This window comes from Hyperoodon ampullatus (genome assembly GCF_949752795.1).
Source record: "Hyperoodon ampullatus genome assembly, chromosome: 4".
In the NCBI taxonomy this organism is placed as follows: domain Eukaryota; kingdom Metazoa; phylum Chordata; class Mammalia; order Artiodactyla; family Ziphiidae; genus Hyperoodon; species Hyperoodon ampullatus.
In genome coordinates, this window is record NC_136917.1 from 6,683,972 (window position 1) to 6,702,677 (window position 18,706).

General features: G+C 37.3%; 1 protein-coding gene across 1 annotated transcript in view; it reads left to right on the forward strand.

Moving 5' to 3' along the window:
- The window catches only part of GABRA1 (gamma-aminobutyric acid type A receptor subunit alpha1), a gene marked incomplete at both ends in the record, with an annotated part of 55,628 nt that overhangs the window by 22,087 nt on the left and 14,835 nt on the right, over positions 1-18,706 (forward strand). The window contains 3 exons of the mRNA XM_079702169.1: positions 1,639-1,859; positions 5,208-5,290; positions 12,768-12,911. Of these exons, the coding sequence (XP_079558295.1) occupies positions 1,639-1,859; positions 5,208-5,290; positions 12,768-12,911 (448 nt within the window). The remainder of the gene's footprint in view (positions 1-1,638; positions 1,860-5,207; positions 5,291-12,767; positions 12,912-18,706) is intronic.

The following is an 18,706-nucleotide window of genomic DNA, read 5'->3' on the forward strand; positions in this document are numbered from 1 at the left end:
GAACATGCACAGCCCAGAGTAAACCCATCTACTCTGCTTCCCTAGCAAGCACTGCTACTCTGGATCTTTTCCTGATATAATCCACAGGCACTCCCCTCATTTCTCTCCTCAAGAAAAATACTATTCTAAACCCAGTTTACTCCTCCACAAGTTTTTCCTATAGCTTCCAAGTCCCAACAGTTTCTCACTCTGTCGAATTTAACAGATGCTTAATAAATGTTTCTAAGTAAATTCCTATGCCAGGTATCCCAGTGCCTCTCATCTGAGACTTCCAGACAGAAAAAACAAACAAAAGTAACTGCTGCCTCCAAAGATAGACTGGTGTCCTGTTACACTTTGTTTTTTTTTTTTCTATCTCAATCGCACTTACCACTATGCCTGGTACATTATAGACTAACCAATAATAATTCTTAGTAACCTGATCAGTAAGGGCTCAGCAATGTCAAATGTGTGCTTTGAAAATCTTCATTCAGTCTTTACCCAAACTTGCATTAACCCTGGGAAAGAGACAGGTAGTAAAATTCATGCACAGAAAGCCTGAACACAGACACTATTGTGCATGTGCTAAAGACGATATGTATAAAAGATTTTAAAAAACAGCTTTCTGATGCATCAGAGTTTAGGGGATTAAGAAAACAGAGCATGATGTTTTCAAGTTAGTCTTCCTTCCAGTTTGGAGCATTCTAAGATTAATGGAGAATGTGGTAATCTTTATTTCAAACCATTGACTTCCAATTTTAGTGTCAGTGTAGCAAGTCCTGCAAGGAAGATGGATATTATTACCCCTTTCAATTTTAGGAGCTGGTAAATCACATTGCTTGTTTTCAGATTAGCAGATGTTTGTCTCTGGGTATTGCCATGAGGAATGCTGTGCTTATTCAAACAAATAGATTCCCTGGCTGTGAATGATGATGAGCTTCACACATTTCTCCTGTGTCTCACACACACACATATATATATATACTCACAAACACACACTCACACACACCTGCATATTCTGCATTCTTTTCTTTTTTTCTTGGAAAGTATGCAAATTACCAGTGAAACAATTTCTTATTTTCATAATCTTCTTCACTGTGTAGAATTGAAAATCTATATACATTATTTGTGGAAAAAAATGTTCACTTAGCCAAAAAGAAGATGGGAGTATCACATTCACATTAGCACCATGGATGTCTTGGGACTGGGTGTGGGGTTTTCAGAAACCGTGAGAGGGCCCCCCAAATGCTTTATTTTTATAACTAGAATTGCCTAACTTAAACATTTTCCTGTATGTCATAATCTGTAACATGAGTTTTGTTTTCACTTGCAATATATTCTATCTCTTCGAGTACTGATGTGGTGTAGGTGGTGATGGGGATAGGGTGCTAGTTTCTTTTCACATGTCTGAGGAGATACTCAGCAGAAGTTTTCTTACCAAAAAGTAATTCAGGCATTTAGATATTTTTCAAGTGATTATGTCAACCAACAATTCACCTGATACCAATATGTACAGGCCACCACAAGTTTACTTCTAGGAAAATCATCTAGGTCATATTTTGCTTCTAAAGTTGCAAAAATTATGCATCGTCTGTGTAAGCCATTTGCATTGCAAAATACAGCACAGTGAACTCTTTGCCATTTTCCAAAATTACCTAGGAATATACAATAGATGTATTCTTCCGTCAAAGCTGGAAGGATGAAAGGTTAAAATTTAAAGGACCCATGACGGTACTCCGGTTAAATAACCTAATGGCAAGTAAAATCTGGACTCCGGATACCTTTTTCCACAATGGAAAGAAATCAGTGGCACACAACATGACCATGCCCAACAAGCTCCTACGGATCACGGAGGATGGGACCTTGTTGTACACCATGAGGTAAGGATGACTGTGCTTCCGTTCGTGAATTTTTCTAGACCTTCTCTTCCATGTGTAGGCAGTCAACAAGCTGATGGGCCATTGTAGAGCATCTGGTTTCCTGTTTTCCCTGTTTTTCAACTTTAATAATTATTCTACTATAAAAACTAAACTGGCTGAAATATTATGCAAGTATTAAAGTGTTAAGTAAAATGATTAGACAAAATGAAAAAAATGTTTACAATGTATAAGTAATGCAATATAAATAAATAAATAAATAAGTAAATATATATATATATATATATTTATCTCCAATATGTTCTAATTCAACAGAGGAACTTCTCCCTACTATTAACCTCATGGATTCCTGCATTCCAGTAAGGTCTAGATTAAATTTCTAGAAGCTACCTCATGGTATATATCTGAAAATGTTTCTATTTAAAAAGGAGAAAAAAACCAGAAAATAGAAAAAGTTCAAAAATTTTAAACATAAATTCATGTGGAAGTATACCTTTTGAAGAAGTATATTAATTCACAATGATGTTAACTAGACTGAGAATATAAATAATCTTAATTTTGCTTAAATTGAAGACTACATATATATTTTTGCTCCATAAACATTTCCCTCATTTTGAGATTACTGTAAGCCCTGAATCTGGATACCAATCATTCATTTATGGATGAATGAAAGAAACATGAATTGAATAAAGGTTTGAATATTTTTAGAAAAAAAGTTGTTTAAAAACATTCCTATTTTATGAGAAATTAAGAATTATCCAGGACTTGCGACTTCCCTGGTGGTCCAGTGGTAGAGAATCCACCTTCCAATGCAGGGGACATGGGTTCAATCCCCGGTCAGAGAACTAACATCCCACATGCTGCAAGGCCACTAAACCAGTGCGCCACAACTACTGAGCTCGTGCACCTCAGCTAGAGAGCCTGTGTGTTGCAAGCTACAAAGTCCTCATGCCACAACTAGAGAGAAGCCCACAAACCGCAGCGAAAGATCCCACATGCCGCAACGAAGATGCTGTGTACCACAACTAAGACCTGACACAGCCAAAATATAAAATAAATAAATAAATAAAATATTTTAAAAAATTATCTAGGACTCATTCTGAAGGGAAGCAGTTTTTTCATATCCAGATGACTTGTTGGAATGTTGTTTTTGTAGATCTGCCCAGCACTTGGTAATTTAGACCATCCAATTATTCCTTTGGTATGAAAAGATAATGAAGGCAACCCCTAGACTTGGTGGATTGTGTTTCGAGTGGGAGTAGAGTGATATTTTGACTTTGGAGAAAGCTGCCAGAATTCCTAGCTTTTTATACCCAAATGAAAGAAAAACTGCTTTAAGAGCCACTTTAGATAGATGTTGGACTCAACTAGTAAAACTGTAATAGGACTGAAAGAATGAAAAATCCAGAAAAGAGAGAAAGTAGAGGATCAGTGGACAGATGTGTTGAGAACTTTCCAGATCATCTAAGCAGGATCTACTTATATTTGAAATTTGAAATATTCTCCCCTTGTAAAATATCCTACACTTGTTTTTGAGCCTAAATCTAGTATCCTTTCCTGCCAGCTGGTAATTATCTAAGGAGGGATTTGTGTATACTGAAAAGTTTATCAGTTAATAGTTCCTGATATATGTAATATTCTTCATCAGTAACTAACCTATATCCCCCTTCTCCTAAATGTCTCATCACCTTTGCTAATGTGTTACCACTTCCCTGAATAGTTTGACTTAAGTATATGAGTTTAATCAGTAATTTACACATTTCATATTTACTTTAATTAATATTGTAATCACTTCATGATTTTACTCATTATAAAGCCATCATGCCACATTAGAGTTACTTAATAATATGGGTAAATATATTTTCTGAAAATTATGTGAGGAATTTGGGTGTAAATTTTCCATAGTTCCACCAAATGAGATCAAATATATTTCGGTGAATTCCTTTCTTGACTACCCTTTTTAAAACATAAATAGGGGGCTTCCCTGGTGGTGCAGTGGTTGAGAGTCTGCCTGCTAATGCAGGGGACACAGGTTCGGGCCCTGGTCTGGGAGGATTCCACATGCCGCGGAGCAACTGGGCCCGTGAGCCACAACTACTGAGCCTGCGCGTCTGGAGCCTGTGCTCCTCAACAAGAGAGGCCGCGATAGTGAGAGGCCCGCGCACTGCGATGAAGATGGCCCCCGCTTGCCACAACTAGAGAAAGCCCTCGCACAGAAACGAAGACCCAACACAGCAAAAATAAATAAATAAATTAATAAACTCCTACCCCCAACATCTTCTAAAAAAAAAAAAACACATAAATAGAATTCACATTCACATTCCCATAACATAGGGACTAAAAAGAAGCTCAGCAGAGTACTGGCTTCAATTAGGCAGTAGATTTGTAGGTAAAACTAAATGGTTGGAATATAGTGAAATCACTTATAAAGGAGACTTTAAGTGAATGTCAGCTTCACAGACCTGAGGACAGTTCCTCCCTCACCTATTCCTTTGTTGTCTTATGCATTTGGTGCTATATTAGGGAAGGAGGTGGGGAGAGATGCACTTAGGAATGGAGAAATTTGCCTCTCTTCCTTGTTATCCATGTCTTCTCAACCAAGGATGAATTAGCATTATTGCAAATATTTATTTGCTTATATCCCATTTTATTCTCAAAGGATTTGCTCTGGTAGGTGGATTAGTTGATGATGCCTATTTTGGAAAACTTTGGCAATGCTTGCCCATCATATAAAATCAGGTGTCACCTATTTTCTCAAAACAGACCAAAAAATGGATAGAATCCAGTCATTGTTGTAAATAATTCTTTTTATTTTTTATTTTATTTTTTAAAATTTATTTATTTATTTTTGGCTGCATTGGGTCTTCGTTGCTGTGCACAGGCTTTCTCTAGTCGCGGTGAGCGGGGGCTACTCATCGTTGTGGTGTTCAGGCTTCTCATTGTGGTGGCTTGTCTTTGTTGTGGAGCATGGGCTCTAGGCGTGTGGGCTTCAGTAGTTGTGGCTCATGGGCTCCGTAGTTGTGGCTCGTGGGCTCTAGAGTGCAGGCTCAGTAGTTGTGGTGCACAGGCTTAGTTGCTCCGCGGCATGTGGGATCTTCCCGGACCAGTGTTTGAACCCATGTCTCCTGCATTGGCAGGTGGATTCTTAACCACTGTGCCACGAGGGAAGTCCAATAATCCTTTTTAGATCAGTTGATTATTAACAGCTCGGTATAGCATTGCCATTTGTGTTTGTCTCTCCTGCTTTCTTAATATATTTGCTATAGTTAATAACATCCCACTTGTATTTATCAGAAAGTATCTAATCTATAGAACTTTTGTTTGTATCCCATATTTCCCTTAATTGATAAGGCTGACAGTGAGAGCTGAATGTCCAATGCATTTGGAGGATTTCCCTATGGATGCCCATGCCTGCCCACTAAAATTTGGGAGCTGTGAGTAAATTTATTTTATTTTTATTTTTATGAGAGGCATGTCTTTAAGCAAGAAACCTCCAGCTAGTTATGAATGTTCAAGAGACAGATAAAGAACATCAAGAATATTTAAACTGATTTACTGCAAGTGCTTTCTATAAGTAATCATCTTTGACTTCACTTTTTAATATTTTTTCAGGAAGGGGTTATTCCCTATCTGTTGAACTAGAAAGAATGGATTTAACTATTTAGTGGAAATATTCTATTTTTGTTCAAGTAGTATTCATAAAAAACCAAATGGAGTATGGATGCTTATACCTCATAGATAATACCTTCTTTCCAATAAATGGAGATCACTGTGTTTATTTTATATCATTACTGATATTTGCTTGTTCTTAAGAATAATTTGACTTGTTTATCAAATGGAAATATTGGTAGGTGGCAAAGGACAATAATTAGGTTCTCTTAAAATGAAGGCTACACCCAAAGATGATGCTAGAAAAGAACTTACTCTAATTATAGTCTTAAAACAGTTCTTGATATGTTTGGATATCTCATGAAGTTCATGTATATATTAATGCTTTTGAAGCTATCTTAGATAAATCACCTTTATGATAACTTTTAGGGTTTCTGCTACTTGAAAATATGCAGGCACACACGTTAGAGGAGCCCAGAGAACAGTGGTCAGCAGAGTTAGGTTATCTTGTCTTCCTCTACTTTTCTGCTTTTGATTAGTGTGCATGCATAAAGTGAGGAGGAATAATGTATTCCTGGTTTCCTGCAGGGGAGTTACATATAAGGACTGAGTCAACCTCTTGACTAACCTAACCAGCTTTCTATTCTCACTAGACAGGCAATCTGAGCAACTATTTTGGTGAAGGTATGATTCACAGAAGAAAAATAGTGGTAGTGTAGGAAGACAGCAAGCAAAGAAAATAGCAAAGGGCCTTCGGGTTCCTAGCAGCGCTAGTCATGGAAAGACAACTTTCTCTATTTATAAATCTCATTCTATACTGAAACCCAAGGGTAAACGACTTCAAAAACTGTCAGCTAAACAGGCCTTTGATGATAACTCCCTCCTCTCCATTTTTTCCCCAATTTAATGTATGTTCTATACCATGAACTATTATTTTTTTTCTAATTACCAGTTCCATTTTTAACAATAATATTATGTATTATGTGTTACTTGTATGCCAGACAGTGTACTAAATATTTGTATATGCATCGGCTCATCTAAGCCACAAAATAATCTTATAGTTAGGGATACCATACATCATAGTTTGCCTGAAACAGTACTGATTCACACCTAAATCCTGGTATAACTAATAGTACCTCCTTTTGGCTTCAAAAATATCTTGTTTTAGACAATTAATTTTATGTTTAGTATATTTCTTAGTTCACTCACTTTTAATCACTGAGTATAGCTTAAAAAAGAGGAGTTTATATTTTTATACAAGATATATGAAGGTAAGTGACTGTTGGTTAATTACTGGTTAGTTCAGCATCTTAACAAGGATGCTGTCTTAAGACGTCCTTAGAAATTCTTCCTGATGACAGAATGGTTGTTGCAACTCCAGCCATTGCCTCTGCTTTCAAGATGAAGAGGAATAGTGGGAAAAGAAGAAAAGAGTAGTGCCTGTGTCAAAAAAGTAAAATCTTTCCCTGAAGTCCTAACAGGTATCTTCTCACATCTTATTAATTAAAGCTGTGTCACATGACCAATGCTAACTGCAAAGGAGGCTGGGGAAAAATATTTTTAACTAGGCACATTGTCATCCTGAAGAAAATGGACAGTGAGGAGAAAACAAATAATGTCTCACATAAGAAAACTGAAATTTAAAGAAAAACAAGTGAGCTGTTTTCCAACTCAGAGCCTTTGCACATGCTCTTTTCTCTGCCTGGGTTACTCTCCCTTTGGTTCTTAGCATAGCTGGTTTTATTTTTTAAATATAGGATTTTTATTTATTTATTTTTTGGTCATGCCTCGCAGCTTGTGGGATCTTAGTTCCCCAACCAGGGATCGAACCCTGGCCCTCGGCACTGAAAGTGCCGAGTCCTAACTACTGGACCGTCAGGGAATTCCCTGTGGCTGGTTTTATTTATCCCCTACATCTCAGCATAAATATCGGTTCCTAGGGCCTTCCTTGAAGCCCTTATCAAAACTTGTAGGTGCTCCCATCAGTCTTCTTGATCACAATACACATTTATTTTATACTATTTATCACAGTAATAATTATTAGTTTTGTTAACATTGTTATTGTCTGGAGACTGCAAACTCCATGACAGCAGAATCTATTTTGTTCTACATTTCCTAGCACAGAGCCTAATACAATGTAGGCACTCAATAAATATTTATTGAATGGATAAAGATGATAATAATCAGGTTTTAAATGCCCCTTCAGTGTTTAAGCCTCAGAAATGATGGCCTCAGAAAAGAGGGTTTAAGGACTGTGGGGAATGAAACCTCAACATCAAAGACTTAATATTGAAGAATAGACTCAGAAGGCACATGCTCAGTGGAAGGGAACACCATGGCGAATTACTGTTGCCTGCCAGTAGCATTGGAAGATGCAGCAGTGGTCCATTTATGGTATAGTCATTTCTCAAACGTGGTCTAACTGGCATATTTCAGAGATAAAGAAACTGAGGCAAAAGTGAGATAAAACTGTTTTGACTCAACTTTTAAAGCAAACACCTTGCCAAAGTATCAGAGAGAATAAGGAAAACATAAGCAAGATGATTTTGCAATAATTTAGTAAAGCACTATGTAATAAATGTTTATGAGGTACAGAAGCAACTTCATCCATATGTTGATAAGAACCAAACCTGGAAAAGCAGATGTTTTCCCTACCACTCACCATTAGATTCTGATTGTCAGTGCTACATTATATTTTCTGCTTGTTAGGGATAACACCCTCTGTATAAGGCCAGATAACTCAAACACAGTATATATACATAAGGCAGTTGACATCTTTTAACTGCTTTCTGAGGAATTTACAAAATAAGGCTTTGATTCTAGAAGAAGAGATTCAGATTATATTCTGACAATAAGATCTAGGCAAGTGCTAGACGTAGTCAGGATATAATAAATGATCATTTCCTGACTGATTATCAAGCAGTGTCTTATAAACAAGGAGAAAGGGATAAACAGAAATCCAAAAGAATTCTGAACAATAAATAATTTTAGAAATTATTTAGTGTACCTGCCTCATACAAATGGAAAAACAAAGGCCCATAAAACCGAAGTGACAGTGTCAATAAGCAGATGCTCTTCTGATACTGTCTATGCCATCTTTTAAAAAAATTTTTTCTTAAGTAATCTACTGATTTATTTGAAATCCGAGCTTAATGTTTTTGACTACATAGCTGAAGACTCTTTCTAACCTTCTTTTCTTTATGCTAAATAGTGTCAAATCAAAAAAGTTTTCATAGGACCTACTTTCCAGATATTGAAACGAAGAAATAATAAGATATATCACCTATTGTGGAGCTTTAGGTGAGCCTTTAGGTGTATCTGTCTTCTATATTTAAAACAGCAAATTTCATCATGTGAATTTACTCTTCATTTTGGAAGATTTCTATTGAGAGATGTTAACAATGAGTAATCTCTACCTTCACAACAATAGCATATTTATAGATTTCATACACAGTGGAGTTTCTAAAAATTGCAAGAAATGAGACACTGAATTATATGAAATGAGAAGTCGATGGTAACACACTTTTCTTTTCCCTCTACAAGTAAATTAGCAGCCCATTGGCAACACATGACAAGGTATAAAAAGATAGGGTCCAGCCACTGTTGCTAATGACAGTGTGATAAAGTAGCAAGAACTCTAATTTGTTATGAAATGACACAAGGTCTAGAATTGGTTTCATCAATAGTTACATGACCACCAGTTATCTTTGCTTGGCTTTTGAGCATATATTAGAGAGTCTTTGCCTAGAAAATTCTTACTAACAGTAGTGGAGTAGAATGAATGCCATACTATGTTCTTATCTTGGTTTTCCCACTAAGTAACTATGCACCCTTAAACAAGTCATTTAATGTACCTGTGCCCCAGCTTGCCATTTGTAAAATGAAATAAACTATGTGACTCTAAAAGTTCTTCCCCATTAACATTCAGTAATTCCAGGTCACCATAAACCCAGTATGTCCTCTTTGGTAAGACCCTTCCACTTGACAAACAAGAGTTTATCATGACCAGAAAAACATTTTACTGAATATAGGTACCTACAAATTTTAAGTGATATGGTTCTTTTCAAATGTGTGCTCTGGCCTCTCCAAAGGGATTTTTTTTTTAATAAATAAAGTTTTAGACCCTCCTAACAAATGCAATCATGCCACTCTTTACAATTCTGAAATGCTTAATTTTTTTTTTAAGTCAATGAGATGTGTTAAGTCAATGGGAGAAATCCTTTCACAATGTATATGTATAATAAATCCTCTCGTTGTACACTTTAAATATCTTACAGTTTTATTAATTATACCTCAATAAAGCTGAAAATAAATTAATAAATAAAAGACTACTGCAGTTAAAAAAATTTCAGTGAGGACCACCACAATTAATAAAATAAAAAAGGCAATGACGATAAACTCTAAAATTATCTACTGTCACTCTTACATGTTTCTGAAAGAAGCCATAACCACTAAATTAATTCCTAGTATATTCTCTCAAACTTCTGAAAAAATTTGTTTAAAAAGCTATCTGGGGCTTCCCTGGTGGCGCAGTGCTTGAGAGTCCGCCTGCCAATGCAGGGGACACGGGTTCATGCCTCGGTCCGGGAAGATCCCACATGCCGCGGAGCGGCTGGGCCCGTGAGCCATGGCCGCTGAGCCTGCGCGTCCGGAGCCTGTGCTTCACAATGAGAGAGGCCACAACAGTGAGAGGCCCGCGTACTGCAAAAAAAAAAAAAAAAAAAAAAAAATCTATCTGATTGTAAGTTGGTTCAGGAATGATGCTGGAGCAGACAGGATACCCACATAAAATCTGGGGAATACTAGCTACATTTTTCTGCATCAATCACCCAGAAACAAGTGGTCACTCTAAAGAGAATGTGGTTCAGAGAATGAGAGGCACGGGCTCACATCTGGTTTTAGGCAGCCTCATGTTTGTGTGAAAAGGTCACCATTATTTTACATCTCATAGTATTGTAGTTTGGACAAATACAGATTTAGACAAAGTACCCAAGCCAGGTTACCATGGGGTGAGGGTTGTGTTGAGCAGGGACTCATTATGACTTCTGAGCCACAGGAATGTTTACCTTTGAGGGCCATTCCTCCAAACATATATATTAAAAATGTATCTTAATTTTTATTTTCTCTTTTAAATTTTTATATTTTATGATGATGTTAATAAAAAGTTGGATTATATTCACTTTTTCTTCTGATTTTAAAAGAAAGTGAAACATGTCTGTGCCTCCTAAAAGCATTGTAGGCCCTAGGTACAGAGCCTACTGTCCCTAATGGAGAAGTTGGCCAAGGGGTAAAGCTTTCACCATAAGGCTAACTTTTGCTATCATATCTCACACTCAGAAGCCCTCCTGGAAACTGTTTTTGCTAATACGATAGCCCTTCAGTGTTTATCTCTCTACAACTAAACAGAGGAGAATAGGTACCACCATTACAACCTAAATGACGTGGGTGTTCTGTGACTAGAAATCAGAAAAGCTATGGAATTCCTTCTCTTTCTCCTTCTCTGTCTCTCTCACTCTGTACATCTCCTCTTCTAACCTTCCTGAATTAAAGATAAGGATTATGACCTAACCTCTCCTATAGGAGGATGACTAGGTTAAAGTGTTACATGACAAATAAGAATGACTGAGAAGTGGAAAGAGCTGTATGGTACTCCTCCTCCTCCTCTTCCTCATCATCATGATGGTAAATATCTATGAGAAGGATAATTAACTAAAAAGAAAGTAAAATCACACTCTTTAAAAATGGAGGTATCACCTCATACCAGTCAGCACGGCCATCATCAAAAAATCTAGAAGCAATAAATGCTGGAGAGGGTGTGGAGAAAAGGGAACACTCTTGTACTGTTGGTGGGAATGTAAATTGATACAGCCACTATGGAGAACAGTATGGAGGTTCCTTTAAAAGGTAAAAATAGAACTACCATATGAACCAGCAATCCCACTACTGGGCATATACCCTGAGAAAACCATAATTCAGAAAGAGTCATGTACCACAGTGTTCTTTGCAACACTATTTGCAATAGCCAGGACATGGAAGCAACCTAAGTGTCCATCGACAGATGAATGGATAAAGAAGATGTGGCACATATATACAAAGGAATATTACTCTGCCATAAAAAGAAACAAAATTGAGTTATTTGTAGTGAGGTGGATGGACCTAGAGTCTGTCATACAGAGTGAAGTAAGTCAGAAAGAGAAACCAACAAATACCGTATGCTAACACATATATATGGAATCAAAAAAAATGGTTCTGAAGAACTTAGGGGCAGGACAGGAATAAAGACGTAGATGTAGAGAGTGGACTTGAGGACATGGGGAGGGGGAAGGGTAAACTGGGACAAAGTGAGAGAGTGGCTTGGACATATATACACTTCCAAATGTAAAATAGATAGCTAGTGGGAAGCAGCCACATAGCACGGGGAGATCAGCTCAGTGCTTTGTGACCACCTAGAAGGGTGGGATACGGAGGGTGGGAGGGAGACGCAAGAGGGAGGGAATATGGGGATATATGTATATGTATAGCTGATTTACTTTGTTATAAAGCAGAAACTAACACACCATTGTAAAGCAATTATATTCCAATAAAGATGTCAAAAAAAAAAAAGGATGCTTAGTAAAATATCCAGTTTTATCACATTTATCATGACCTTCCCCTGGCCTGATATAATCTGGACCCAGGCTACTGCCTCTAACCTCATTTCAGCTCCTCATTCTGGCCACATTGGTCTTCTTGTTCTTCGTTAAATATGTCAAGCTTTTACCTGCCCTGGAAGAAGAAACTTGCTAGCTCATCTATCCAGAGTACCCTTCCCCAAGACATGGCTCCCTCTCACATTTCTGTCATGTATTTGTATAAATGTCATTTCCTCAGTGAACCTCTTTGAGTCCCTTACCTAGAATAGGCCCCATCCCCTCCATTCTCTATCCTCATATCTGTTGTATATGGCTTTATTGCATTTAACACTACTTGAATTATGTATTCACTAGCTTCTCTGCTTTTGTCCCCACTACTGCAATGCATGTTCCACAAGATCAGGTGTTTGTTATGTTCACTGCTGTATCCTCAGCAAGGTACTTAGTCCTTTGTAGATGCTTAAATACCAGTTGCTATGAGTGAACTGATAACTGAATGAATCAGGAAAATGTGTCTCAGTTTTCCTAAACTAAGGGATATGGGCTCTCCTTTCCTAGGCTGACCTCTGGAACCATGTGTTAGAAAATATGAAACTGATAGAACACACCAACTAACTAGGAGAAGCACAGCAGCAAAACACATGGACCATCTTCCATTCTTTCCTTTTAGATGCTTACACGAGAGCAGAAGTTGTTTATGAGTGGACCAGAGAGCCGGCACGCTCAGTGGTTGTAGCAGAAGATGGGTCACGCCTAAACCAGTACGATCTTCTTGGACAAACTGTAGACTCTGGAATTGTTCAGTCTAGCACAGGTGAGTGCCATTTAGTTACTTTAGATAGGGGAGAAGGACCAGAAAAAGTTTTTTTAAGAATGTGCAAATTCAGTTAAGTCCTTCAATGACACAAGTAGAGAGAGCGAAAATTGCACTAAACTGGGGAACAGTTGGACTGGGAGCTAGTGTAAACTCTATAGACCTGTGACCTTGAATTTGACATTTAATGCCTTTTGGTCTCTGGGGGGTTTTGTTGTTGTTGTTTGTTTGTTTACAAAATGAAGAAGTAGTTCCATGTGATCAGGGTAGCATTGTATTTAGGCATGTGAACTTTTGGAGAAGAATATACGGGTTAAATCCTTATTCCTCCAGCTTGCCAGTTAATTGTGGTCAGGTCACAGGGTTGTTGGAAGGAATGAATTAAATCCATGAAGAGTAATCATCACACTTCCTGGCACATAAAAAACTCTTAATAAATGTTAGCTATTAATGTCATCTAGGCCCCATTTATTGTCATTATTCAATAAATCTTGGTAAATTTCTAGCAGCAATCATTACACATAGGATACCAAAAAGCCTTTTTTTCCCCACAAATCCATTTGTGACTCTAGCCAGGGATCTTCTACAGCTAAAATCTACACTGATCACTCCATTCTGGAATTAAAAGTAGATGGACCACCATCCTTCTTGGTACTGTAACTGTTTTACCAATGAAATACTCAGAATTAGATCAGATACTATGAAGCAGCTGTATCTAAAATTTTAAACTTTTGAAGTTGCTTCAAGAAATAAGATGAGTTTAGTTATGCAGGTATCCCTTTTGTGACTAAGGGATATGTGATCATAGGGTCAGATAATTATAAATAAAATTTGGATTCTAACAATTAGGAAAATATACTCCCTTAATACCAATATTTTTAATTATGTTCAATTACTGAAAGCTTAGCAAGGATCAACAATTTTATGACTGTTATCTAAAATTTGAAATTAGTTCATTCACTTTGATTTGTAATTCCTAAAAAAAAAGACAATTAAGTGATATGTAAAGGCAGAATTGCTCTTTTTCTCAGGAAAATTTCTTCCTTACATTTCAGACTTTATATTAGGACCATGATCATTATAATCTGACCATTCTAAATTCAAGTAATAGGTCAATATATCTTACTCTGACTATTGGATAATTGCTGCTTAAAAGGATCTGTCTTTTGCTAACTTTATAGCAACCGTGGCTACTATAGAAGTTGAAATATTTATGTTTCTTGCTTTGAAAAATGGAGAAGATTTTCCCTCAGCTTTGCCTACCTTAGAAAAGCACATGGCATAGTGGGAATGTCTTAGGCTTTGCAGTGAGAAAGATGTGGGCTCAAGTCCTAGTCCTGCCTCTTAGAAGCCTGGTGACTTTGGGAAGGTCATTTATCCAATTAGAAACTCTGTTCTGTTCTAATAATGGCGAGCCTGTAATTTTGCATTAAAGAGGAGATAGTATAAAACACTAAACAGAGTGTTATAAGGTAGATGCTCAAAATGGTGTGCAATAGCTGTTGTTATTGTCCTGAAAATATCCCAGAATGTGGAAAATACAGAACATTTTTCTTCCTCACCAAGTTATGTTGGAAAAGACACTAAAATGAGCAGTGCTTACTTTTTAAAACTTGAATGTTATTATAAACTGGATATTGTGGCAGGTGCTACAGTCAATGATAGACAAGACACATATCTTGCTCTCACGAAATCTGAAGTCTAAAGGAAGACAAACACAAACTGTAGTTATCAAAATGGGTGGAAAGTGTTGTGATTAACATGTTTGTGAGGGCAAGTACGTGCCTGTCTTCTGTATCCCTATGATTTACTACAGTAGATGAAACAGGAGGCACTGAATAAATATTTTGAATTAATTAATAAAAAATAAATGAATCCAGCCTGGGTAATCAAGGAAGGATTGCTGCAGGGGTTGACTTTCATTTTGTCCATCTGTATTTGATGGGATCCAAGTAATCACTATTCTAGGCCCAGGACATTCAGAATAATAGACAAAGAACTTTCCCTCAAGAAATTCTCTCCCTACTATCATTAGAATGGAGGTTAGAGGATGTCAGGGAAATAGTATTTCAAGTGCAATAGCATGCATGCAACAGGACAAATATATACTACGGTTGCTGGGAGGAAGGAGTGCTTCCATTCTAACGCTAGGGACCTTGGTGTGTCACTGTATCCCTCTTTATATTCTAGTTCCCATGTCTGCAAAATGAGTGGCTTAGTCTGATGAACTTGGAGACCTTTTTCACTTTTGGTTTCCTAAATCAGCCTACCTACATTCTTGTTACTCAGAAAAGATATACAGTCCCAAAAGGGCAATAGGTGAGAAAGAGTGGTCCAACCCACCACCACCAAGCTGGCTAGACCTCATAAGTTAGGTTCATTAAAAGTCATCATTTCGTGTTAGAGCTGCAAGTTTATCTGTACAAAATAAGAGCTTTTCCTTGTCATTCCAATAATGGATATGGGGGGAGGGGGGAGGAGAATAAAGAGCAAATTCTCAAATGTGGGAGCTCAGTTTGATGTATGTTTTCCCCTCCACACTAAAACCCTGAACTACCCTTCCTCTGGGTTTCCTTTAGCTCATCAAAAATCCACCTTGTTGGGCTTCCCTGGTGGCACAGTGGTTGAGAGTCCACTTGCCAATGCAGGGGACACGGGTTCGTGCCCCGGTCCGGGAGGATCCCACATGCTGCGGAGCGGCTGGGCCCGTGAGCCATGGCCGCTGAGCCTGCGCGTCCGGAGCCTGTGCTCTGCAATGGGAGAGGCCACAACAGTGAGAGGCCCTGCGTACTGCAAAAAAAAAAAAAAAAAAAAAATCCACCTTGTTACATTTCTATGAGAAGAAACAAAGATCTTTTGTAAGGTCTTCAATCCCATATTTCACAACTCCTACAGAGCCTTGAAAACATTAAGATAAATGACATTGAGTGCTATTATCTCCCTGTTTCTGCCAGAAGACTAGGAATGGTGGCAGAAAAGTACATACACATTGAGAATGAATAGATAAAAAGCATCTTCTCTTACCTTAAAATTCTCTGTGGGGAGAGAAGCAATTCAGGTCACCTTCTAGAAGGTTAGAAGGTGTTTCCCCACTTGCGTGCAACCAGCACATGTGTGAATACTCACTCACACACACTACCAGTGACCTCTTTCAGGTCAAATGCCTCTAGATCACTTCAGTGCCATAGGAGGGAAGATATGAGGCTCAATCCAATACTTGGATTTTTCTCAGTGGAAACATATTAGAGGGACAGTCCCTTCATTGGAATCTGCCATCAGTTTGGGGGAAAAAATGAGTTGGAGACTTAGTTTGAAGTGAACTTATTCACCTGGCAGAGCAAACTTGTTACAAGGACACAGAAGGATGAGTCTAGTCAGTTTTCACATCTGATGCAATTCTCTGTTATCCATTCATTTATTCACTTATTCCTTCAACCATTTGCTCATTTACTCTGTTTGACACTGATCGGGCCTGGAAAAGAGAGGTGAAGGACCCATAGTTCCTGCACTCAAGAAGCTCATGGTTGAGTGATGTAAGTAGCTAATATGCATTGTGTTGTTCTAATGCTTACAACAGTCCGAGGTTGTAGGTATTATCATTATCTCCATTTTACAGATGGGACATAATTGAGGCCTAGAGAGGTTTAATAATTATTCCAAGGTCACACAGCTAGGCAGTGGCAGATCTGGGATTTGAACTTGGGAAGTCTAGCTATAGAGTGTGTGCTCTCAACCATATGACACACTAGTAATAGGCAAGATAGACATGTGAAAATGCAACAATGTGGTATAGCATGAAGCTTAAGGGGTGGATTCTGGAGTTATACTGTGAGGTTTTGAATGCTGGTTTTACCACTTACTAACTGTGTGACCTTTCCCTGTTCACCTTTTCTCTTGTACTACTTGGAGATGATCAGAGGATCTACTTCATGAGTTACTGTGAAATTGAAATGAGAAAAATGCATGTAAACTGCTTACCAGAGTATCTGACATGTAAAAATTATATAATAAATATTAGATATTACTATTAAAAATAATGATGAAGTTAGTACAAGAAAGCTACATGATGACACCTAAGAAGATGTCATTTCTTCTTGAAGTATAAGGGAAGGCAGTTTGAAACTAGACCCCAGCCATGGCCCCCTGACTCACTCTAATATACCACATTATGCTTCCTAAGGAATTCTTTAAGGAAAGCCCACACCAAAATTATAATTGTAATTAAGGGATATGACAATATGACTTATACAGAGATGCAAAGTTGTTAAATTTGGCATTACGTATAAGAATAATATCACGGCTATAAAATAAGAAGAATGTAATATAAAATGCTTTTTTAAAACACAACAATGATGACTGGAAAGTCATCATATTTGCCTAAGTCAATAGACAGGTGTGATCAAAGGAAACGTAGGTGAGTTTTGTCTAATAAGAATGTCTCTTCTTTGTGAATGACTATTGTTTATTCTTAGAACGGATGACCAGGGAAAATTGTAGGATCCTCTTTCCTAGAAACAGTCTTCTCTGGATGAGTTAAGGATGACTCTGCAGGGTTGAAATGAATGAGGGAAGCAACTGTTTTCACTGACCAGGGAGCAATAGTGGTGATCGACATTCACCAAAGGAGCCTCAGGACTTCTATTTTTGCAGCCTAATACATGATCTCCAGAGAAATAATATAACTGTAAGATGTGAAAACAGGTTTGTAGGAGGGAAGGTGGAAAGGGACACTTACATAGTCATCTGGTCAACCTAATCATATTTCAGATGAGGAGATAGGTCCAGAGGGGTTAAGTGGCCTAGAACTATAACCATTGTTTCCTTATTTCTACTTCAGTATTCTCTGAAGCAGATATTAAAATACCAGCCCCTCCCTCAATGACATTTTTTATTCCTCACTCCTTTGAAAAAGGTAGCATCTTAGAAAACACAAAATTTAGAATACTTGAAAGGAAAGTGATAGCTTTACATGGAATCAGTATCCACTACAATTTTGTTAAATAAATGAATGGAGCTAGAGAATCCTTTTGTATCCTTTCTACTTTTACACTGTAAATCTGCATGTGACTCAGACTTTTGTAGAAGAACTTTCACATGTTATTTCATATTATCCTCACAGCATCCCAGGAAACAGTTAAGTAGCACACTATCATTTTTACTGAATGAGAAAACTGAAGTCAAATAAAGTTAAGCAAGGAATTTACTCTAAGGAACCAACATTTAAGAAAGTAAAGGATGGAAGCCAGATCTAAAGAAACCCTCAATGCTGCTTTACAAAATTATATTCCTGCTTCTTTTCTTCTCTCTCTTTAATTTTGTACTGGGATGTGTAAGAAATATTGTCACATCTAATTTACAAGCTTCCCTCAGGGTTACATGATGTGCAAGGATATTTGAATTACAATTCTTCTAGACTGTTAAATCAGAAGGAAATAATTTGACATGCTTAGTACATAAGCACTTGATGTCTAGAGATACTCTTTCAATCCAATTTACATGACTTTTTTGTTGTGTTTTTCTTTCATTTTTAAATGATTACAATGTGATTTTGATTTTGCCACCTTTTTCTCTCCTTATTTAAATGTTATTGATGGAAATAATCAATAAATAATATATAATAAGAATAGATAAAAGTTTTATTTGAGCCAAACTGTGGACTATAGCCTGGAAGACACAGATTCAAGAAGTGCTCAAATTGTGCTCTACCAGACTACAAAAATGGGGGAAGCTTATAAAGGCAAAAACTGCAAAATTACATAAGTTGTTTGTCAGAAATTATAGATGGAGCTGGCAAA